This window comes from Staurois parvus, unplaced genomic scaffold (assembly GCF_062004578.1).
Source record: "Staurois parvus isolate SC_StPar_1 unplaced genomic scaffold, SC_StPar_1.0 ptg000520l, whole genome shotgun sequence".
Lineage (NCBI taxonomy): Eukaryota > Metazoa > Chordata > Amphibia > Anura > Ranidae > Staurois > Staurois parvus.
Genome location: NW_028318316.1, coordinates 2193071 through 2218798, shown reverse-complemented (window position 1 = coordinate 2218798; position 25728 = coordinate 2193071). Strand labels below are relative to the sequence as shown.

At 42.3% G+C, this 25728-nt stretch overlaps 1 protein-coding gene across 6 annotated transcripts in view; it reads left to right on the top strand.

The window, feature by feature from the left end:
* Positions 1 to 25728, top strand: part of BIRC6 (baculoviral IAP repeat containing 6) — a 407575-nt gene that overhangs the window by 238186 nt on the left and 143661 nt on the right. For all 6 annotated transcript variants that reach the window (XM_089690190.1, XM_089690188.1, XM_089690192.1 and 3 more), the window contains exons 54-58: positions 4566 to 4787; positions 6428 to 7214; positions 8763 to 8906; positions 17095 to 17224; positions 20601 to 20732. In XM_089690190.1, coding sequence (XP_089546316.1) covers positions 4566 to 4787; positions 6428 to 7214; positions 8763 to 8906; positions 17095 to 17224; positions 20601 to 20732 — 1415 coding nt within the window. The remainder of the gene's footprint in view (positions 1 to 4565; positions 4788 to 6427; positions 7215 to 8762; positions 8907 to 17094; positions 17225 to 20600; positions 20733 to 25728) is intronic.

Here is a 25728-nt window from a genome sequence, read left to right as displayed (position 1 = left end):
TTTCCCTTCACACATTTACAAATTTATACCAGGTAGATATTCATACCTTCGCAGAAGTCAGTTTTGTGCGAAAGGTCTTGCAGGCAGCTCATTAGTGGGGTTCCCCCTGTTTTGGGCATGTTTGGCCTCGTTGTGTTTCCCCCCCCCAAACCAAAAATCCTTGGACAGTATTCTGGGCTTACCATAAATTGGTCTAAATCTACCCTGATGCTCTTACAGAGCAGCCCCCCTCTGCATCTTACGTTTACATTCCCAGTCCCTATAACTACATTCTTTAAGTACCAGGGCATTCAGATTACCTCCCGGCCTGTGGACTTTTTCCATTTAAACATCTCTCCATTCTTGTCTCACTTTTGAGATAAGATTAAGATATGGAATGCACTCTGGTTGTCCCTAGTGGGTAAAGGGGATCTTATGAAGATGATTTTTATGTCTCAACTGTTCTACTTTTTGCACAATGTTCCAATGGTTATCCCCCTAAAAAATCTTTCAAGGAGTAAGCTCCATTTTTAGTCTGTTGCGCTGGCATCAAAAGGCATCTCGAGAGCAGCTGGAATACTTAAACAACAAAAAAAAAAAGACCGACAGTTTTGAGAAACAAAACACTATTTTTGACTTTTTGCTATTACAGTGAAGGAAATAAGTATTTGATCCCCTGCTGATTTTGAATGTTTGCCTACTCACAAAGAAATGATCAGTTCATAAATCGAATGGTAGGTGTATAGTAGTCACATACAAAAAACATGCAGCGCTAGAGTATAGAGATCTGTCCCACGATAAGGTGTGACCAGAGAGACAGATCTCTATACTCTAGCGCTGCATGTTTTTTGTATGTGACTGTTATACCACGAAGCGTTTTGGAGGCTTGCCTTTCATGCCAGCTGCTTTTATATTTTGCTCTAATATTATCCAGCGCTCGTTACACCCCTTTTTATCTATTTGTAGGTGTATAGTAACACTGAGAGACAGAATAGCAACCAAAAATTCAAAAGAAATGTATGTCTAACAAATTATGCACTGATTTGCATGTTCATGAGTGAAATAAGTATTTCATCCCTTTTACAAAACATGACTTAGTACTTGGTGGCAAATCCCTTGTTGGCAATCAGAGGTCAGACGGTTCCTGTAGTTGGCCACCAGGTTTGCACACACCTCAGGAGGGATTTTGGCCCACTCCTCTTGGCAGATCCTCTCATTAAGGTTTGGTGGCTGACATTTGGCAACTCGAACTTTCAGCTCCCTCCACAGATTTTCAATTGGATTAAGGTCTGGAGACTGGCTAGACCACTCCAGGACCTTAATGTGCTTCTTCTCGAGCCACTCCATTATTGCCTTGGCCGTGTGTTTTGGGTCATTGTCATGCTGGAACACCCATCCATGACCCATTTTGAATGCCCTGGTTGAGGGACTAAGGTTCTCACCCAAGATTTGATGGTACATTTCCCCATCCATCGTCCCTTTGATGCGGTGCAGTGGTCCTGTCCCCTTAGCAGAAAAACACCCCTAAAGCAGAATGTTTCCACCACCATGTTTGACAGTTGGGATGGTGTTCTTGGGGTCAGCATTCCTCCTTCTCCAAACACAGGGAGTTGACTTAATGCCAAAGAGCTCTATTTTGGTCTCATCTGACCACAACACTTTCAACCAGTCCTCCTCTGCATCATTCAGATGTTCAGTGGCAAACTTCAGACAGGCTTGGACATGTGCTTTCTTGAGCAGAGGGACCTTGTAGGCACTGCAGGATTTCAATTCTTGTCGGCGTAGTGTGTTACTAATTGATTTCTTTCTGACTGTGGTCCCAGCTGCCTGAAGATCGACAAGATCCTCACGTGTAGTTCAGGGATGATTCCGCACTGTTCTCATGATCATTGACACTCTACGAGGTGAGATCTTGCATTGTACACCAGACTTAGGGAGACTGACAATTCTTTTGTGTTTCTTCCATTTGCGAATGATTGCACCAACTGTTGTCACCTTCTCACCAAGCTGCTTGGCGATAGTTTGGTAGCCCAGTCCAGCCTTGTGTAGGTCTACAATCTTGTCCCTGACATCCTTGGACAGCTCTTTGGTCTTTGCCATGGTGGAGAGTTTGGAATCTGATTGTTTGATTGCTCCTGTGGACAGGTGTCTTTTATACAGGTAACAAAATGAGATTAGCAGCACTCTCTTTAAGAGACTGCTTTTAATCTCAGCTTGTTACCTGTATGAAAGACACCTGGTAGCCAGAAATCCTACTGAATGATGGGGGATAAATACTTATTTCATGAACATGCAAATCAGTGCATAATTTGTTAGACATGCATTTCTTTTGAATTTTTTGGTGCTATTCTGTGTTGCAATACACCCACCATTCGATTTTTAGACTCATCATTTATTTTTTATTTTTTCAGTGCAAAAAATAAACGCACAGGCAATCAAATACCACCGAAAGAAAACTTAAGTCGTGGAAAAAAAAGACGTAAATTTCATTTGAGTGTAGTGTTGCATGACCACGCAGTTGTCAGTTAAAGTAATGCAGCGCCGTAATGCAAAAAATGGCCTGGTCAGAAGAGGGGGGGGGGATTTTTTTTTTTGATCACTTTATTGCTGTTTATTGCTGTTACAAGGAATGTAAACATCAGTGACAGGTACTCTTTATGGAGAAATCTGGGGTCAATAAGACCCACATTTCTCCTCTGTCCTCATGATTAAACCTTTCAGATCTCTGTTGGAAGCCTATGCTTTAACATTTCACTGCTAACTGATCCCTAATGGAAATGCATTTTTCCACCAGGGATCTGCTAGCAATGAAATGGTTTATCATTCATTTCCAACACAGATCTCAAAAGGGTTAATCATGCACTTCCAACTGGGATCTCATCTGCCAGAAATGAAAGGGTTAATCATGTCCAGTCACTATCTTCTAGCAAAGTGTTAGCATGTGCTTCCTGATCACTATCTCTCCATCACACATACCAGTCCTGCAGCCTTCTCTCACAGCACACTGAGTGGTGTGATCACCTTTGAGGCTGGCCACACCCCCTCCTCGAGTCCCACCCAATCACTGTGAGCCTTGCAGCAGACTCCACCTTGGGGTCAGGATAAGTAGGACACTGGGGAAGGAGGTACCGATCTCTCGCTGGCATTCTACAGTGAGTTCTGCCATTGCCACCTCTATTATCAGCTGGCAGAAGCTGCGGCTAGTCGATGGGGACAGCCCACAGGAAGGCTAAAATCTAAAAAAAAAAAAAAAACTCCTTACCTGGCACCTTGAACTGGATGTCGAGCGATAGGAATTCAACATCCCTGTATTTTGATCAACACTGTAAATGTCTGGGAACGGAGGAAACCATTTGCTGGAAATTTGGGAGATGAATGACGTCCCCTTGTTGCCTGATGTAGGCTTCTAACTGCTCAAGAGTCCTGGGTCGTCTTCGACATATTTTCGTTTCAAGCTGCGCCAAATATTTTTGATTGGTGAAAGGTCTCCACTGCAGGCAGGACAATTAGCAGTTAGGCACCCAGACTTTTGTACTACGAAGCCATGCTGTTCTCATAGATGCAGTATGCGGTTTAGTGTCCCAGCTTTTTTTTTTTTTTTTTTTTTAATTGCAGTTGTATAGTTTTGTTTTATATCTTTTCTTTTTTTAAAACATTTTTATTTGTCTTTTTTTATGTTGCTATCAAATAATCAGCCCCTTGTCATAGGAAAGTACAGGTGACAGGTTTTCTTTGAGGAGCCATCAGAAGTTTCTTGGACCCCTAATTTCACTTCCATAGGGGCCAACACATTACTGTACATGTTTCTACATTTCTGCATTTCATTTCTATGACAGCTGCCTTTTGGGAGTAAAAATGCAATCAAACTCAGGGCTGATTTGTCTTTTGGTATGCTTCTACTACTATAGTACATATCTGTGGTGGTGCTAGTACTGTACAAAATGTAAATGGTATCAGTACTATTTCAGAAGCATCACAGTTGCCTAGAATGGCTATGGTCAAGAAACCGAATCCATAAAGGTAAATTTTAAACATCTGGACACACAATTTACATGCCATAATACTCAGAAGTGAGCTAAAAGCCAATGTTTCGGTTTCTAGAGACCCCTAATGACTGTCCATTTAGCATTAATGACTTGCAGAAGAAAATTGGTAAATATATTTAAAAGCAGATCAAGATACCATCTAGTAACTTGTATTGGTTGAACTTCCCTCTTCTGTTGGTTGAACTGGATGAACATATCTCTTTTTTAAACCAGACTAGAGAACTACAAACCTCAAGTTTAATCGTAGGGAAGATATGTCATGGCAATAACGCACATGCAGTACATCTAGGAAATACACAATTTACCATGTTTTATCCCTGTAAACCGTTCGCTGCAGCCAGTGTGACCATAAAGTAAACAAAATCATATTATAATCACTGCTATCACGATTTTTCGTATGAATATTTGCAAAGTAAAATAAAAAAACCTTTCAATAAGTTGTTTCAAGTTATACTGGATATGACCGGATTTTTCTTTTTATAAGCATAAGATATGACCACATTTAAATGCTAATACAGTGTTCTTTTTTTTATCCTGCAGAATCCAAGCACTGCTGAAATGGGTGAGCGATTCTGCTAGAGTGGCATCACATAAAAGGAGTGGTCGTGGCAGCTTCATTCCACCAAGCAGCTCTTCTAGAGAGTTTGGTCTTCTTATGCCATCACCGTCTCATTTGCATTGTGTAGCAGCAATTTTGTGGCACAGCTATGAGCTTCCTGTTGAATATGACCTGCCTGGCTTGTTAAATCGAGAACTGTTCGAGTAAGTATATAGCATTCACAAATATTATGTATGTTTGTGTATTGGAATGGTGAGATGTATCTCTATGGTGATATGTATAAAGCAGTGGATCGGTATAGCCTTACCATATCTCTTTTTAAAACGTTACTGTGTATATAATATATGCCTTTACTCCAGTCAACGTGTTCTCTCTACTGTGTTAAGCAGAGATAATTCTGTATGGTACATCAAGCTTTACACCATGGCCAACATTTTATGAAATGGTTGCACAGTGCAGGCTGCAGTGTGTATAAATTGGCAGGGTATAACTGAAAGCAGATGGTGATATCCCCTTTCTTTTTTAACCACTTCAATGCCGGGTATTTTTACCGCCTGCCTGCCCAGGCCAGTTTTCAGTTTTCAGTGTTGTCACACTTACAATTGTGAGGTCATGCAACCCTGTACCCATAAATAATTTTTATCATTTTTTTAACAAAAATAGAGTTTTCTTTTGGTGGTATTTATTCACCACTGAGTTTTTTTAATTTTTTGTTAAACAAGAAAAAACCCAAAACATTTGAAAAAAAAAAATGAGTTTTTCTTCGTTTCTGTTACAGAATTTTGCAAATAAACTTTCTTTGTAAATTTAGGTCATAATGAATGCTGCTACATTTCTTTGGTGAAAATACCCCAAATTAGTGTATATTGTTAGTCTGTAGGAAAGTTAGAGTCCACAAACCATGGTATATGGTTATCTGGCAATATATATATATATATATATATATATATATATATATATATATATATATATATATATATATATCTGGCAATTGACCAATCTCATTTCATCAAGCCCGAAAATGCCAGGGTAGTACAAATAGCCCCGAAATTACCCATATTCAGAAAATAGTCCATGGTATTTAGTAAGAAGCATGGTGAATTTTTTTGCTACAATTTTTTGGAGGAAAAAAATGTCACCAGTCCAGTACAGCATTATTATAGGACTGGTGTGGCGGCAATCAGGGACACTGACTGGTGACAGTATGTAAAAAAAAAAATGTAAATCCTTTAATCATTTTAATCATTTTTTTTAATTTTTATTTTTTATTCCGTATTTGATTGATATTTGGAGCCATTGTTACTGAATAAGACTGATTCATTCAGTCTTTTGTTGTGATTAGCTGTGATTGGGCAAAGCTCATCACATGATACAGATGGGCTGTGATTGGCCCTGTCTGTACCATGTGACAGCTTTGACCAATCACAGCTAACAGCACTATTGAATACAGTGGATGGCATGAAAGGAAGCCATCCATTGTATACAATTGTCATGTGATCTGCTGTGTTTGTTTACACTGGTCACATGACACTTGCATTGGGCTGGTGTAGTAATCTGTCATAGACTGTGGACACAGCTGGTGACGGATCGCGCGGGCGTTGCACCTTCTGACAAGACTTCATATTGCATCCACTCAAAAGGAAGAAGGTGTTAAATAAGCTTCTAAGTGTATATGACCAAATCTGTTAAAGTATATGTATTCGAAATGTAATTTGGTTGTCATCCATAGGTTTTGCTTTGTGAACTTTTTGTTTTTATACTACTGTTATAACGTCGACTATATAATGTTAATACATTGTGTGAGTATTGTGTAGTTTATAATGCAATGTGTTCTCTATTTTAGGTCCTTACATAACTGGTCTATGTCTTTACCTTGTAACATGGTATTAAAGAAAGCTGTTGATGGTCTTCTCTGCTCTATGTGTCACATTCACCCCAATTACTTTTCATTGCTAATGGGCTGGATGGGAATTACCCCTCCACCCATACAGAGCCAGCACAGACTGTCCATTACAGATGACAGCAAAAAGGAAGATCTTAATGCTGCTCTTACAGATGACTCTAAAAATGCACAAGCACCTCTCACACTTACGGATTCGCATTTGGCCACACTTGCTGCTGCATCCCAGTCTCCTGAAGCCATCAAGCAACTGCTGGACTCCGGTTTGCCATCACTGCTTGTTAGAAGCCTGGTGAACTTTTGTTTTACACACATATCTAGTTCAGACAGCGCTGCCTCCTCTATGGACGCCACACAAGAGAGATTGCGGCGACAACACTCATCCCTGCACTTTAATAGGATGCCAGTAACGGCAGACTTGGTGGCACCAATTCTCAGGTTTCTGACTGAAGTTGGCAATAGTCATGTTATGAAGGATTGGCTAGGGGGTGCTGAAGTAAACCCCTTGTGGACAGCACTTTTGTTTTTACTTTGTCATTCTGGTGCAAGTTCATCAGGGCATGTGAATGGATCTCAACAGACCAATGCCAATGCAAGGTGCACTTTACTGACTTCCACTGCAGGGAATGGGCTTACTACTCAGCAAAGAACTGCCGTGGAGAATGCAACTGTGGCCTTTTTTTTGCAGTGCATATCCTGTCATCCAAGCAACCAGAGATTAATGGCACAGGTAGGACTGAATTGTTGCAAACATTTTTTGGGTAGTGTTTAACTGCTGACAGGAAAGTTTCAAAATCAAAAAGCATGTCAGGCCAAGACCTATTTTTTCCAGTTTTGGATAGTGGAAAGGATTAAAACTTCTGCCTGTTTTTTACGGTTGCCTGAGACTCTGGTGGAGAGATTTACCCCCACTTCTTGTCCTATTGACAATGGTTTCACCATACAGGAAGTAAGGGAAAATCTGCAACAGGGACACAGGAAAAAAATCCCAGCAGGGGTTCAAGCCTTTCCTCATACTGCTAATCTCTTAACAGAGCCACAGATAGTAATACAAAAATTGACAGTTGTAACCCTTTTTTTCTACTATCCAAAACGAAGAAAAAAAGATTTGGATGTACATGTGTGATATTTTATGAAAAATAAGAATAGGTGGTGTATGCTTGCACTGGTAGAATAAGTAAGTGCAAAATGCTTGTTGTTTCCCCTCTAATAAAATTGCTAACGAGACCCATGAGAGTCCCCAGCTTGCATAAGAATCGTGTTCTGAAACTGTTGAAACTGGAATCCTTGGCTGTGTGTTCACAGACAGCTCCAGTTGTGTTAAGGTGAGTAAAGAGGTTTGACATTTTCTTTGGAGTAAAGTAGTGATTTTGCCCTTGCTACTTTGTTTTGTTTGGAATTATTCCACCTAAATTATCCACATAATTTATGCTTTCAAAAGAACAATTCTTTTATGTAAAAAAAAAAGTTTATTGGGATACTATTTTGTCTTAAGAGTTGTGCATTAGGATATTTTATCCAATCAGAAGTATTTTGTATTTTTTTCTTTTCTCAATATTGCCCCTGGACTAGCATGTCAGAGGTAGGAAATTAAAGTATATGTGAACCCTCTTCTTGTAAAAAAAAAAAAAAAAAAAACACGACATTCTGTTTAAATTAGGAAAGAAATGCAAAACTTTTGTGTGTCAAGATCACCCTCTATTTTCAGCTGCATAAATAGCTAGGGGAGGAAAAATAGCAGATACTGAACTTCCCAGTGAATGGCTCTGCAGGGAGGGGTCAGCACAAGTCTGATCATTGGAGGAAAACAGGCTAAGTTCCAGCTCAGCTAGAGAACTGACCATGCCGTGCTGTCATGCCTAGTGTGGTCAGTTTTTCCTAGGAAAGCAGAGGGACTGGCAGGAGCATTAGGCATTTTACACAAAGGAAGCAATAAAAAAAGAACTGGCTACTTTTAACACAAGAACATGGTACAGCAGGCACATATCAGGAATATGAAATGTTGGGTTTATGTATTCTGCATGCAGTATTTTTAGATTATCTGTTCAGTGTGATTTAATTATATCTTTGCTTTACTGTGTTTATTTTTTGCATTAATATTGCATTTTATGTACATTGATTACTTTTACTATTACTTGAGTAAAAGAATAAAAAGTTAATTGTGGCTATATTGCTGTAAGAATGACAGTTTAAATGTACTATTTAAAATGTTTTAATTTAGTACGGAGTTTGAGGATACCTAATTTGAGAATAATTATTCATGGCCTTGCATTTACAGGTCCTTTGTGAATTGTTCCAGTCATCTCCACAGCGTGGAAATCTCCCAGCCTCAGGCAATATCTCTGGTTTCATCCGAAGGCTTTTTCTGCAGTTAATGCTAGAGGATGAAAAAGTAATCATGTTTCTCCAGTCTCCTTGTCCTGTAAGTAAATTTCTTGATTAGGTTCTTGCTACAATACCTTTTATTGAACATATTAGGGTACCAAATGGGTAAGCCTGGGATCTTGCCAGTGAAAGGTTGATATGTTGACAATAAACCATCCAACGTTTATTGCATGTGTACAGTTGATGAAAGCGCCACACATTTCAAAGATGTATGTCTTGTAAAGGTATCTGTTCTGTACCTTGGGTTCCACTGCAGTGGATAGGATAGAACTTATGAGCCAGTCCTTAAAGTAGACAAAACTTTTTTTTTTTCCATTTTGGATTAAGTAAGTGAGGGTTATAACCCCTTTCAGTTTTTTTTTTCTGCCTTCTGTGTCCCATTGTGCAGACTTCCATTCACTTTGTGACCCATAACCAAACTGGAACTGAAAGGAAAACCTGCAAACTAAGTGAATGCCTTGGGGACCCCTAGGTCATCTGATCTAGCATTCCCATTGGAAGATTTCCCCTCTATTACTTTTCTGGGGACAACCAAAAATGTGGTTTTCTTTACTTTCACTTTCATTGATAATGGTAATCAGGACAAATAAAGAGGGTGAATCTACTTAAAGGGGGCACAGACCGCAATAAAAACTAACAGGTTGTGACGGGAGTCACTGTGATGGAAGCGTAGGCGGGACAGAACGCCCACGGAGGATGATAAACACAAAGTTTTATTGAAATAGGAGAGACACTCAATCAGGGTAACAGGGGTAGCGTCCGGGTACCCAGAGAGGGGAGAGTCCAAATAGTGATAATCCGGCCCAGAGTAGGGCGATTCAGGTAGCAATAATCCGAGCACTCAGTGAGGCAGTCCAGGTAGCTACAATAATCCGCACACACACTAGGGGCAGTTCGGGCAAGTATTAATCCGGGTACACGATAGAAGCAGTTCAGGCAAGTATTAATCCAGATACACGATGGAGGCAGTTCAGGCAAGGGACATAGGGGTGTTCCACGGGGCAGTCCAGGCAAGGATAATATAGGCATTCAATGAGGTAGTCCAGGCAAGGGGGAATATGGGCGTACAATGGGGCAGTCCAGGCAGAGGTGATATGGGCACACGTTAAGGCAGTCCGGGCAAGGGACGCACAATAAGGACAGTTCCACACTCCGCCACATGCGGCTTGTAGGGGCACTCACGGCAGGTAGCTTTCCAGGGACAACCAGCGATCAGCAGACAGGGACCCTCACGGTACTCAGCTTTCCCCGGGACAACAGCAGGCTCACAGGGACTCAGCGGGGGTCTTGGCTGTGGGGTCTGGCTTCAGCTCAGACCTCACTCAGCGCTTCTCTCCAGAGCAGGGGAACACCAGATCTTCAGAGGGCTGTATGTCTTGGCCGCAGCTTGAAGACCACACAGGCATTATAGGACCACAAGTCCCAGCAGTGCACAAAACAAAGCACAGTTCCATGCATCTGCCAGTTAGGCTCAGCTAGGAGTAACTCTGAATTCCTCTCTCTAGCTCTCTCATTCATAAAGAGACCGCATGGCCCTTTCAAATTGTCCAAGCCCCCAAACTCCTGGTAAGAATCGGTCTGGTCTGGTCTTTCACAGCCACAAAAGACCATGCTGTCTGCGCTCCCTGCAGAGATCAATCCCATTTCCCATCCCCTGCGGGCACAGGAACTCCAAATTGTAGACAAAGCAGACAAGCTGACTGTTGGTCCACAAACAAAACACAAAAATAAAAGAATATTTCTGCTGTCCGTCACAGTCACTTTGGGTGGGGGGCCCATGGAGCCCAGCTCACTTTGGAGAGGTGGGGAGACCCCTGTCTCAGCTCCCCTTTTCCTTATGTGTAAGTCACCCTGTGCCTGTTAGGGATACAGGGTGATCTGTCCTAATATTGTGTAGACATGTCTAGGCGATAGGTGGGGTGGGGGTTGTGGATTGCTTGGTGTTATGTGGTTGCATCCCATTGTTCTATTGTTTGTCTTGCTTGGGAGCAAACTATTATGGGATGTATGTGTTTGTGTATTTGCTTAGTGGGGGGTTGTCTCCAGCAGCCTTCTTCCTGATGGGACTGTCTGCTGGAGTGAAGTTTGAATACCTGTGTGTCTTTTGTTACTAAATGTAGATTGCCCCACCCTGTGACATTATGTAGGGAGAGGGGATTTGTCCCTTGAGTGTCTATGTCTTGTATCTGTGTTCAAATAAGCTAGTCTACTTTCTGGCTTACTTCAAATCTGTGGTGTCTGTGTTTGGACGGGGAAGCGATATTATAATGGAAGTACTCAGCGCAGGCTGGGATGGTTCTGTTACATTGGTGGCAAGCGGTGGGATTGTGGTTCCTGGCTGTGAACACATCCAAACCACCACCGGGATTCAAGATCAGGAAAGTAGACGTCGGTCACCCCAGTGGAGATAGTGACCTGGCATCAGAGTTCCCGGGGCTGCTGCGGATCGTTCTTGCAACATACCCCAGGACTGTGTCTGCGGATGAGTACCTGGAGCTCAGGCAGCGGATTCAGGTGGTGCTTTGGAGTGGAGCTCTCCAGGTTGCTGGTATGTACTAGGGCAAGTGCTATCCAACCCCAGTGGAACGGGCCAGTTACCATCAGAAGTTACGGATGCCATTCCTGGGAGAGCGACCCCAGGAAAAATGGGTGAATGAGTTGGACAGGTTGGTCCAGCAGGAGATAGAGCTGGACAACTGATATCGGGCTCTGCAATGGTACGCAGAGCAGAAATATTTAGGGTGACAACAGAATGCTCTCTGGAGGGATATGACTGGTGGCCCTGGAATGCTGTGGGAGAGTCTTACAGATCATTTTATGTTTGGCGATGAAGGAGAACTTACCCTTGAGGACCTGTGAGAAGACAGAGAGGCTATGTTTGGTCTCACAGAGGTCTCAGAGCTTGAACCATATCTGGAATACCTGCTGATGAAAGAACAGCATCTGGAAAGGGCATACAGGCAACTGCTAAAACATGTTCAGCAGCATGCCCAAGAATCGGCAGTGGAAAGTCCAGAGATTGCCGTTCCCAAACCTGAAGTGCTGACAAAAGGGCAGAGCTCTGCTAGCCTCAGTGCAGCACTGGTAACATCTTGTGGGTTCCATGGACAGGAGATGGTGAACCCCTATCCCCAGACACCAGTTCCAGAGACTGGGGATTTGATTGACTTTTCTGCTGAGGAGGAATCAGCTGGTGCGCCTCCAGCAGAAGAGCTGGCATCAGGGCATGGCGTTGTTGACCTCTGCCCACAACAATCAGCACCGCAGGAGCTACAGGAAGAGGATGCAATCAGCACCTCACAACTGCAGCTTGAGCTGATGTCCGTGGATGGGACTTTGCTCTCCACTGACACAGCCCCAGAAAAGGGTCTGGCATTGGGACAGGAGGATGTCAGCCTTACTTTGCAAACACTGGGGGATGTCCATCAAGTCAAAGTGGATGAGACTACAGTCACCACCTGGATAACCCAGGGATGCAGTCAGCATGATGGAGTCGGCCCAGCCACCCTGTCTTCTCTCCAGCGGCTGAGAGGGTTTCAGGGGGAAGGACCAGTCCGTACTTCTCCCCAGCGGCGGGTATGTTCTACGCGAGAGGCAGAGGTTGGCTGGGTGAGTTATGCTTTGTGTGGGACAATTTGTTTGGGGAACTGTGTGGGTGCTGGCATTGGGGGACTGGAAGTACAGACTAACTTCGGAGTCAACCCGTCTGGGGTCTCCTCCTGTGTTAGTCTCCTGCCGAAAGGGGAGATATGTGACGGGAGTCACTTTGGGTGGGGGGCCCATGGAGCCCAGCTCACTTTGGAGAGGTGGGGAGACCCCTGTCTCAGCTCCCCATATCCCTCTTATGTGTAAGTCACCCTGTGTCTGTTAGGGGTACAGGGTGATCTGTCCTAATATTGTCTAGACATGTCTAGGAGATAGGTGGGGTGGAGGTTGTGGTTTTTTTGGTGTTATGTGGTTACATCCCAATCCCATTGTTCTATTGTTTGTCTTGCTTGGGAACAAACTATTATGGGATGTATGTGTTTGTGTATTAGCTTAGTTGGGGGGTTGTCTCCAGCAGCCCTCCCTCCTGATGGGCCTGTCTGCTGGAGTAAAGTTTGAATACCTATGTGTCTCTTGTTACTAAATGTAGATTGCCCCACCCTGTGACATTATGCAGGGAGGGGGGATTTGTCCCTTGAGAGTGTATATCTTGTATCTTTGTGCAAATAAACTAGTCTACTTTCTGGCATACTTCAAATCTGTGGTGTCTGTGGTTGGTGTTTGGACGGGGAAGCGGTATTATAACGGATATATACTCAGGCTGGGACAGTTCCGTTACACAGGTGTTCTAATTCTTCTCCACTCTGTCCAAAACTAAAAAAAAAAAAAAGTTTTGCCTTTAGTTATACAAGGTGTATTCAAGTCAAATTGGGACTTTTAATTTTACAGGTATAAAAAGGGATGCTAATGTGTCGGTACTACACACAGTAGTAAGTGGCAAATGTGTCCTATTAGGCGGCGCACATGTCGCAGGCCAGTCCAGTGACTGATAATCAAGATGGCAGACAACAGTGTTAGTTGCATGCATGGAACAGAGTGTGGTGAAGTTTCTTGTGAATGAAGGTGTAAAACACACAGCTATTTACAGAAGACTTCAAGCACAGTACAGTGATGAGACGCTCAGCCACAGTAAGACATTTGGTGTAAACATTTCAAAGATGACTGTCCGTGCTTCAGTGACAATCCCGGATGTGGTGGTTCCCAGCCCACAGCAGTTATTCCAGTGAACATTCAGTGTGTTGACCGCCTGATCCTGGATAGTGGACGCATAACTTGTTGTCAAATTACACACGAGACAAATCTTTCTGTGGGAATGGTGAACACGGTGATGAACTGAAACAGGCCTGAGGATGGTTCAGGTGTACTGACAAATCTTTCTATGCCGAAGCTTTCCAGGCATTAGTTTAATGCTGAGATAATTGTATAAATGTAAAAGGTGAGTATGTAGAAAAAATGCAGTTTCTACTTCTTGAAATGTGTTCTTTTATTATACTCAGAAGTCCCGGTTTGACTTGAACAGCTCTCGTACTTTAAATCCCTGTTGCAAAGCCTGTTCCACGTTCCATCATCAGTCCCACAGTCTGTGCTCAGCAGACCATGCCCTGTTAACTCAAAAGACAGTCCCAAGTCTTTAAAAAAACCTAAGCATTTGGTTTCTGCAAACTGCATACAGTCCCACTTAATCTGGTATTTTTAATTAGTGAAACACCTTTAAATAATATTTTAATTGCTATTTATAATGCTTATTATGTAGAAGAGGTTACAAAAATTATTTTAACAAAATATAAAACATGACCATAACTGACCTGCTAATTTTGGTGACGTTTCAGCCGAAAACACCACTTTCAGCCGTTGGCTGAAAGGCTGTTAAAAAAAAAAAAAACCCACATTTTTCTTAGTTTCTGTTATAAAATTTTGCTTTTAAGTAATATTTCTTCTTCACTGCTGTATGCTGAATTGACTGCACTGATGGGTCCTGATAGGCTGCACTGTTGGGCCCTGATAGGTGACACCCATAGATGGCATTGATGGGCACTCATAGGCAGCACTGATGGGGCTGCATTGATAATCAGGGCACGGCTATCAGTGCCCTGATGATCAGTGTAAATGTTCCCTGTCAGAGTTGCCAGTTACTGTGACAGCACTTGAGGAAAAGACTGCAGATAAACGGCAAGTCTGTTTACAATGTGATCAGCTGTGATTGGACAATATGAATATTAATAATAAGCTCTGCATTGTTTGAGATTAACTAGAGGTCTAGCAGAGAGTAATTTCTAGTTGGAGCCTCTGTGAACTGTACTATATAACTGGTGTTTTATAAAGTTTACTGTTCTAGCAGTGCCATGACTACAGTCAACTTCAGGCATGTTAACATCCCCCATTATTATCACTGTCCCAGCCCTTGCATCCCTTTCCATTTGTGCAAGGAGAGTCTTCACCTCCTCATTAACACTGGGTAGGTTATAACAAATAATTAACTTTGCAATATGCACATACATGCAATTCCACCAATAATGCTTAAGCACTATCACTTTCCATGAACAAGGTCTTCTTTCACAATCACTTTGAGATCACTTCTTACCTAGAGACAGATACCACCACCTTTTACATTTTACCCTGCCTCTCTGAAAGAGAGCATAACCAGGAATATTAATAGCCCAATTGTATGACAAATGAAGCCAAGATTTCCTCATACTTCATAACAACAAGGTTATTTCATGCCTAAGACCATCTTTTCTCCTAACAGTGGTTTCAGTATTCCACCTCAGTAAGGACATTGTACTGCCATTCTTGTGCTCTGCTCTAAACCAATCAAAGGAATTGTCTCTACGTTGCCTGGAAGTAGATAGTAGATCAGGGGTAGGTGACCTTTGAGAGGTGGAGATCTACCTCAACAACATAAAAGAAATCAAAGATCACTGGGGCTTGATACTTTTTTTTTTTCTTTTTTTAAAGAAATTAACTAGCGAGGCCTAGCTAAATAGTAAGGAAAACTTCAAAAAAAAAAAGAAACCGGCAAATGTTACTGTTAAAATTTAAAATTAGCCTACTTTAAAAGTGGATGGTGTCAGCCATTAGGGCAGTGAACGGTATCAGTCAGTGGGGCAGTGGACGGTGTCAGTAGTTTATTTGTATTTTATTTTGTAATTATTTTTAAAATTTTATTTTTAACAGTATTACTTTTTTGGGGGGGTTTTTTAGGACCCCATTGAGGGCTTTGGTGCAATATCAGGAGTCTAAGCAGACCCAGAATGTCTCACTTTTGAGACAGGTTCCCCAATCCCTTTCTCTGCAGACTCAACTGCACTGGATGTTGAATGAATGGGATGCGCTTTGTGCTGAGCAGCCTCCTGTTCATTCACAAACTGAAGCGTAGTAAACAGTTTACTATGCTTAATTTGTGATTGAACAGTCAATGATCAGTACCGATCGCTGTCTGGTTATTCAGAGCCCAGGCCCTTTGCAGCTTTCCATCCTGAAATATCCCCGCAGCAGCCAGTGGGAGAGGTGAGGAGAACTCGGCAGCGCAAAGGGGGGCCAGGTGAGCTCATAGGGGGGCCAGGCAATGCAAGGAAGAGGAGCATTGAGAGGAGGCGCTGGATTTTAGTGGAACCATTGTGCTGTATTTTCTTCCCTGCAGGGGCTAAATGGCGGGGGGAAGGAGAGGAGGAGAAGCGATATTGAGCTGCTGCAGGGAGGAAAATGCAGCCCACCGGTTCCATTAAATGCTTCCCCTCCTCTCCAGGGTCTGGGGTCAGCAACCAAGGGACGTTGATGTACCTGTCACCTACTCTGCAATTGATGGGTTGCCAACTCCCACTTTAGAGTGTACCTCAGAGCTACTGCTTCTATCAGATTCCCTGCTTGTTCTTCTCTCAGGACCTAGCAAGGAGCACCCAACTGGGCAAGGCCACCACCTTGTCTTATGTTCATATTTACTGCACCTGTGGATGCAGCTTTCGGCCGAAGGTTCACACAGTGGCACTCTGAACTTGGATCTTTTTGACCCCTTGTTGTTTTTGGGGCCTTTTCTTTTAAACTAAAAACAAGATATGGACTATGCTTTGATTTCGGTGTCATGCGGAAAAAGTATTTGAGCAAGAATGTCCTGTGTACCTTGGCTCTTACTGTCCAGGAGATGGCAGAATAAACTTACACTAGACTCTATTCAGTCTGTTAGAATAAGCTTATGTGGATACAGGCCTTTACTTAAAGGCCATTGCAGTTTCTGTTGATATAAGATTCTGGGGCACTGGCAAAGACTACTTTATAGCATATGCAGTGATGATACAGTGTTACTACGCTATGATACAATGTGATGATACAATATTCTACAACTTTCTTTTGTACATGCAGCAGAAAAGTGGTAAACAAGCTTATAGATACATACTGGTTTAAAAAAGAAATGTAAGACTTGTGTAGCTTGACTCATAAATGGTAAAATGACTGTAAATTATAAAAATCATGGTCACACAGCTTTTAGAACTTAGTCAAATAATGGTTTTACTTGGTTTCATGCCATATACATTTAGATAGAATGCATATGCAACATACATGGCAGTTGGTTGACATATAAGGAAACTTTGTGACAGCTTATAGAAAATCTGCCTCTTAACACTAAAAAAAAAGTGTGCCGTGTATAGAAGCCATATTTAGATTAATGTCCTTTTTTATTCCAGTTGTACAAAGGTAGAATCAATGCCACAAGTCACATCATTCAACATCCAATGTATGGAGCAGGGCACAAATTTCGTACACTACACTTGCCCATTTCTACCACACTGGCAGAGCTTCTGGATCGTGTCTCAGGTAAGAGTTCTCAAACTGTTTCAAAATCTCTGTCCAATTTTCCAAGCCTTATGGTTTTTTGTGTTTGTTAGAGAACATTAGTGAACAAACTGCATCATGAAGGCCAAGGAACACACCAGACAACTCAGAGATAAAGTTGTGGATACATTTAAAACAGGGTTAGGTTATAAAAAATATCCCAAGCTTTTTTTACCTCTCACGGAGCACTGTACAATCTATTATCCTAACATGGAAAGAGTATGGCACAACTGCAAACCTGCCAAGACATGGCCGTCCACCTAAACTGACAGGCCGGGCAAGGAGAGCATTAATCAGAGAAGCAGCCAAAAAGCCCATGGTAACTCTGGAGGAGCTGCAAAGTGCCACAGCTCAGGTGGGAAAATTTTGTCAACAGGATAACTATTAGTTGTGCACTCCACAAACCTGGCCTTTATGGAAGAGTGACAAAAAGAAAGCCATCGTTGAAAGAAAGCCATAAGAAGTCCCGTTTGCAGATTGCAAGAAACTATGTTGGGGACACAGCAAACGTGGAAGAAGGTGTTCTGGTCAGGTAAGACCAAAATGGAACTATTTGGCCTAAAAGCAAAACACTATGTGTGGCAGAAATCTAACGCTACACATCACCCTGAACACCCCCCCATGAAACATGGTGGTGGCATCATCATGTTGTGGCGATGCTTTTCTTCACCAGTGAGAGGGACGCTGGTCAGAGTTGATGGGAAGATATATGGAACCAAATTCAGGGCAATCTTAGAAGAAAACCTGTTGACGCCTGCAAAAGACTGGGGCAGGGATTCACCTTCCAGCAGGACAACGACCCTAAACATACAGCCAGAGCTACAATGGAATGGTTTAGATCAAAGCATATTCATGTACTAGAATAGCCCAGTCAAAGTCAAAGACCAGACCTAAATCCAACTGAGAATCTATGGCAAGACTTGAAAATTTCTGTTCACAGACACTCTTCATCCAATCTGACAGGGCTTATTTTGCAAATAAGAATGGGCAAAAATGTCACTCTCTAGATGTGCAAAGCAGGTATAGACATCCCCAAAAAGACTTGCAGCTGTAATTGCAGCAAAAGATGGTTCTATTGACTCGGGGGGCTGAATACAAGTGCATGCCACACTTTTCACATTTATTTGTCAAAAATTTTGAAAACCATTTATCATTTTCCACCCACTTCAAAATTATGTGCCACTTTGTGTTGGTCTGTCACATAAAATCCATATAAAATACATTTGCGTTTTTGTTTGTTAACATGACAAAATGTGGGAAATTTCAAGGGGTATAAATACTTTTTCAAGGCACTGTATATCTCTTATACGCCAGGACGTGCACAAACTTCGTGACTGGGTCACCGAGATTGAGGCCCACATCAGCCGTGCAGAGGACACTATCCACCCTTTACAGCACACCTCTTGAGGCCATGCAGCGACAGTTACAGCAGCTTGCTCAGAAACAGGATGACCCGGCCATGTTTCTAGAAAACCTACTGGTCACCATTTTTAGCAGGGCGGCCTTCTCGATCACTTTTGTAGTTGAACGTGTACACCGTATGCTGGCCCTCCACCTTTATTGCAAAACTCAATTTCAGAGACAGAGATGCTGTTCTGTGGCTGACCAGAGAGAAAGGCAATACCCTTTCAGAACATAATAATATTGGTGTTCCCTGCAGGGGTGGACTGACCATTCAAGCACTTGGGCACTGCCCGAGGGCCCGGGGTCAGTAGGGGGCCCCATAAAATGCTCCTGGTACCTTTTTTTTTTTTTAGGCTTTTTTGGGTGTGTTTTGAGTGTGGGCAAGGACACGGGCCCCATGATCCCCAATTGCCCGGGGGCCCCATGAGTTGTCAGTCCGCCCCTGGTTCCTCGACTTCTCAGCCGAAGTCCAGAAACAGCGGTCGCGCTTCACAGAAGTCAAACAGCGCCTCCGCACTAAACATCTGAAGTGTGTCATGCTATTCCCAGCCCGCCTTCAGCTGATGGGCAAAGATCGGGGGCACTTACACTTATTTGAAGATCTGGAGATGGCCTCTGCCTGGTGGCTCGATCAACATGGAGATTGCAGTCGTCTTGCTTTACCCAGTTGTCAGCTCGGGGGGAGTAGTGAGTATGCTCTTCCCCCTGCCAGATGGCTGGTAGGAGACTCTATCCCCCCACCCACCCTTTTTCTTTTTTTTGGACCTTTTCTCCCTCCTATTTCTCCTATTGGTTTTTCCACTGTCTGACACAAACATTGAGGATCTTACCACACTCTCTCCCCCCATTATTCCCCCATTTTTCCCTGTCTCCACCCCCCCCATTTCCTGCGTGGGCCCCCCTACAAAACTGATCCCAGCACTATGTACTTCATTGCGCACCCCCATGGTGGCCCGCATAATGGATAGGCCAAATCCCATTGGGAGTTGGATTTTGGGCCTTTGGAAGCAGCAGAATGGGACGAGTTATTGGAAAGTACCAAGCTGGACTACCTGATAGACTTACCCAGCTTTGTATAGTGAACTGAGCTTACCTCACCCCACTTGGTCTCCAGATTTGCCCAGAGCAGAAAACCCTTGTGTCCCTGATGTCTAAGGGATACAGGTACTTTTTTTCATGTATTATGCTCACGTCGTTATTCAGGCGTACAGGGAACAAATTATCAATTTCTTGCATGATCACATGGGCTCTCCTCTACAATTAGATCCCAAATCGTGTCTGTATGGCCTCCTTCTGGACTTGCCTGAGGACAAGTTCCTTGTTACCTTTTTACATGAGACTCTCTTTAGTGCTCGGAAATTAGTTGCACATCATTGGATGCAGGCCACACCTCCTACCCTTCAGGCATTGTTGATAGAAGTTAACTAGACACTCCCATTTAAGAAATTGATTTATAAATAAGGGCTGCCCCATGAAATATATCAAAATATGGAATAGACGGCTTCATAAATCTACTACTTGTGTAACTTAACTGAGCAAGGGTGTTTGTGACCAGCTTGCCCTGTCCCTCCTAATAGAACTTTTCCATTCACCTACATCCTTGCAAGGAGTACCTAATTCTATTGTAATCTTGTTTGAGCTATGCTACGTCCATTGTCTGTTTTTTGTTCTCTCGAATGTTTACTGGGTTTATCCCTGTTGTAGCACGTGTATCACTTACTGTGCATTCTGTTGTGCAACTTTACTATCTTTTACCTTTTTGTTATTAAAGTTCTTTAAACTGTAAAAAAAAAAAAATTCATTAACAAAATATACAAAGTTTGTCTAGCTGATCTTCCATTTGTATTGCTACATATTTCCTTTAGGAAATAAACAGATTACCCTAACTAGTTCAGCTCCAGGCTGTGTCATTAGGAATGTCACTAATTGTGAAACTTCTCTTTTTGTTATGTAGATACACCTAGTATTACTGCAAAGTTAATAAGCGAACAAAAGGATGACAAAGAGAAGAAAAACCATGAAGAGAAGGAGAAAGTTAAAGCTGAGAATGGATTTCAAGATAACTACAGTGTGGTTGTTGCGTCAGGTAAATGTGCAACACATTTTTAACACTTACTATTGAACCTTTTTAGGCTAATAGCTACTATTTCCTGTCTGTGTGTGCCATGTTTTTTTCCCCCCAACTGTAAAGTGCAGGTAACTGGCAAGGTATGTGTAAAATATACCCACTTGCCTACCAGGGCAAATTTAAAATTTTTTACAAACTTCTGCATTTTTTTTTCTAGGAAATTTCTTAGCACGTTCAAACATTATGCACTTTCTGAAAGCCGAGACCATGGAGAATAAAATAGTGGCTGTTGTAAATTTTTTTATTTCATGCAATATTTGCACAATCATATATCAAAGAAAAATTTTCTGGAAAAAATATACTTGAACATAATACCTAATTTGGTAAAATGTAAAATTTATTTTTGCAGAGTAGATATCAAACATATCAAGACCTGAAATGTGCTTTCTTGTAAAGTGGCGGCAAACTACAGTACCTAAAATTGTCCATAGGTGACACTATAAAAGCCTTATTTACAGGTTACCAGTTTAGAGTTAAACGTGAGCTCTGGTGTTAGAATTATTACTTTCACTCTGTAGTTTGTGGCGATGCCTCACGTGTGGTGTAGTCACAATTTCCATATTCGTTTGCGTGTGGGGACGAGTGCTTTAAACTTTATTTTATTAAAACATTTTTATTTAATGTTATTGCTGTCACAAAGGTTGTGCATTGCTGTAACAAAGGATGAGCACCACCCCTTTTAAAGTATCTGATCAAACACAGATTGGTTTGATCAGATGATTCCCTGGCTGTACCGGCCAGGGAAACCCAGCACTAAAACTGGATGTGAGACCATTCTTGTCACTTCCAGCTTCATTAGTCACAAAGGAGATTTGAGAACGGGTGTACCTTCCCTCCTCTGTGTGCAGCTGAGCCTGCTGCTTACATCAGTTGGGAGGAGGGCCTTCCGAGCACTGTAAAATAATCCAGCAGCTGTAAAGCACCTCGGATCACTTTTACATGAAAGCTGATCACTGGCTGGAAAAGATTTCAGGGTCATGACTGCAACTTTCTCCTGAGGACCTATATAGGGGTTCTCTGGGCTGGATGTGGATACAGATGTCCTTTTTGGTACAGATATTCTTAAAGGATTACTCCTTTTAAACACTGTTTCGAACACCATTTGGAAGTGTCCATTATAACACTCAAAAGTAACCTGATGTCTGCTTCTAATACAAACAAATTTTGGAGGAAATCAGCGTGTGTGTGTATCAAACGCAATGCACTGCCCCCAGATTCAGCAGCATGCGTTATCCCTATTCACAGCCCAGCCCCGGGGTTCAGGTGGAAACAGCCACCTTAACACCATGTGAATTGACTTCTTTGAGTTGTTTTTAATTGAAGACCTCTATAGTGGTGGACCAAATTAATGTTTATGCCCGACTTTCAGGCTTGCAATCAAGCAATATCTTCCCAGCGAGCGTGGGGTCAAAATATGTAAGTTATGTGATAAGGCCACAGTTTATATATACAGCTTTAGAATTTATGAGCAGAAAGACAGTCGAGTGGAGCCCCTGGATCCCAAGACTACATGGAGAGCAGCGGTAGGATAGTATGAGACAACCTTATTCCATATGGGATACCATTTGTACGTAGACAACTTTAATGCAAGCATGCCAAATATTAGAAATGTGTTCACTAAAGAAATAGGCTGTTGTGGCACCATGCGACCTAATTGCAGGGGCTTCCACCAACGTCTCGTTAACACACCAGTTAGAAAGGGGGAGAAAGCCTGCTTGCGGGGTGAAAAACTACTTGCAGTAAAACAGAAGGACAAATGGAATATATTCATCCTGTCTTGCATTCACCCATACATGATGGTCCAAATTCAGATGGCTTCTGGTGTCGTTGGAAACCCTCTCTACGTCCACGACTATAATCTACATATGGGAGGTGTAGACTTCAACGACCAAATGATGAAGATGCATTTATCCTCCCGCAGAGCTAAACACTGGTATAAAAATGTGTCTATATATTTATTTACAAAGCTACAGGAAGAACTGTATCCTTCCTAAAATTTCCGGGAGCGATCATCTCAGGCCATAATAATGCTTGTGTGTGGTTATGTGCCGACTAAAGGTGATTGTACTCTGGCCGACCAGTCAAACAGGAAGTCCTCCCCCTTATAACCCCTCCTACACAGGAAGTGTTTGTAAGGTGGATGTTGACTGAACATGTGCTGCATATGCTCTGTGAAGCATACTGGGAGGTCTGGAACGATTCTACTGACAGTCAAGGGCCTCAGTCGGATCCATGCAAAAAGCTGTTAGCCAAAATGGATGGTACCCAAGCCTTGCTGGATAAGAAGAATCCTCGGGTTTTTGCATGTAATGCGACTTTACAACTCTGGACGCTGCAGTTTCAGAACTCTGTGCAGTTTGATCTGACCAAGGCGCTTCCGGCAGGGTGCTATATGGGTCCAAGGCAGTGGCCCCCATTTAAAAAGAGGGACCGAGGGGCCTTGAAGGCCTTTAGGGCAAGGCCCGCCGTGATGGATGAAGGTTGGTTCCTGACTAAATGTTCAGGGGCCTGCAGCGGGTAGAGAAAGTGTTTGTGTTTGTGTGTGTGTGTGTGTGTGTGTGTGTGTGTGTGTGTATATATGTGTATATATATATATATGTATATGTGTGTGTGTATATATACACCCTGTTCCAAATTATTATGCAAATGATATTTTTCTCATTTCCCGAAATAATTGATGTAAATAATAGTCAGCATAATTCTCATGTTATCAAGTATTAAGTACAATTCAAATTTTATTGAACAAACCTAATGATAACAGTATTTTTTTAAACCTAAAAAACTTACAATGCACTGTTCCAAATTATTACGCACAGTAAGTTTCAAAACACTTTATAGGTTGTAAAAAACTGAAAATTTTCATTTGTGGGTTTGCAGCATATTTACTGAAATCAAAAGCTATTTCAATCAATCTTTTAACAACATTTTAACAGGTCACGTTACATTTTAACATAGGACCCCTTATTTGATAGCAGCTTCACAAGTCTTGCATCCATTGAACTTGTGAGTTTTTGGACAGTTTCTGCTTGAATTTGTTTGCAAGATGTCAGAATAGCCTCCCAGAGCTGGTGTTTGGATGTAAACTGCCTCCCACCCTTATAGATCTTTTGCTTGAGGATGCTCCACAGTTTCTCAATAGGATTGAGGTCAGAGGAGGATGGAGGCCACACTATGACTTGACTTTCTCTCTTTTTATCCCCATAGCAGCCATTGATGCAGAGATATTGTTTGCAGCATGAGATGGTGCATTGTCATGCATGAAGATGTTTTTATTACGGAAAGCATAGTTCTTCCTTCTGTACCAGGGAAGAAAGTGGTCAGTCATAAACTCCACATACTTTGCAGAGGTCATCTTTACACCTTCGAGGGACCCTAAAGGGGCCGACTAGCTCTGTTCCCATGATTCCGGCCCAAAATATGACTCCACCACCGCCTTGCTACGTCGCAGCCTTGTTGGAACAGGGTGGCCGTCCACCAACCATCTACTACTCCATCCATCTGGAGCATCCAGGGTTGCACGGCACCCATCAGTGAACAGGACTGTTTGAAAATTAGTCTTCATGTATTTTTCTGCCCAATGCAGCCGTTTCTGCTTGTGAGCATTGGTTAGTGGTGGCCAAATAGAAGGTTTATGCACAGTTGCAAGACTCTGGAGGACTCTACACCTTGATGTCCGTGGGACTCCAGAGGCACCAGCAGCTTCAAATATCTGTTTGCTGCTATGTAATGGTATTTTAGCAGCTGCTGTCTTGATCCGATACATGGATCTGGTAGAAATCTTCCTCAATGTGCCTTTATCTGCACGAACCCATCTGTGCTCTGAATCAGCCACAAATCTCTTAATAGTGCGATGATCACGCTTAAGTTTTCCTGAACTATCTAATGTTTTCATACCTCGTCCAAGGCATTGAACTATTTCACTCTTTTCAGCAGCAGAGAGTTCCTTTTTCTTCCCCATATTGCTTTGAAATGGTGCTCTTTTTAATAATGTGGAACACCCTCCTTTAGTAGTTTTTCCTTAAATTGGGCTCACCTGCCAATCTAATTATCAGAGGTGTCCGAGATTGTTTTCAGTGATCAAAAGAGCCCTGAGACACAATGCCATCCATGAGTGAAACTGAAAAACAAAATATTTAATCTTTGTGACACTTAAATAGAATTTGCATAATAATTTGGAACAGGGTGTATATAACTGTATATGCGGAGGAGTCTGCTATGGTTGACTGGGAAGACATCCAGGGGAAGTTCTTCCTTTTTTGCCTGTAACTACCTGTAATACTTAATTTTGGCCACTAGAGGGAGTCTAACCATCATTTGGTGGTAAATGGTAATGGATATCTCCTGTTTTTTTTTTTTTTTTCCCATTATCAAGGAAAACTGGCCCAAATTTAGTTGTGTGTTTCTTGTTACTACCATAACCTGCCACCAAAGAACAACCCAAAATAAAAAGTTTCAGCTCTTGACGATCACAGCGATACCATATATGTGTATGTTATTTGTTGTTTGTGCACATAGTACAGCCCAGAAACAATAGTGCGCATTTTGTTTTTTTTTTTTCACCTAAAACACACACTGACACCAGTAATAATTAAAAAAAAAAAATTCTGACCTTGACCCAAACACTAACTCTAACACGGAACTAGATCAATCCTTCATATAGGTATTTTTTCTTCATTGTTTAATATTTCTTTATCTTTTTTTTAACAAACCGTTTTTGTTTCATCTCTATGCAAGGAGTTAGAGAGATACATTGTATCTCTCTCCTCCATTTATAGAGAAAAAGGGGGGAGGGCTATACAGTGACTGATCACTGTGATAGCCAATCAGAGGCTGTCGCAGCTATCATGTGACCAGGAATCGGGAGTCTTGGGTCCCGATCGTTAGAATGGGACCCGGGGCTCTCAGTGACACCCCGGTCTTTGTACTAGGGAGTGCGCTGTGTGGTGCGCTCCCA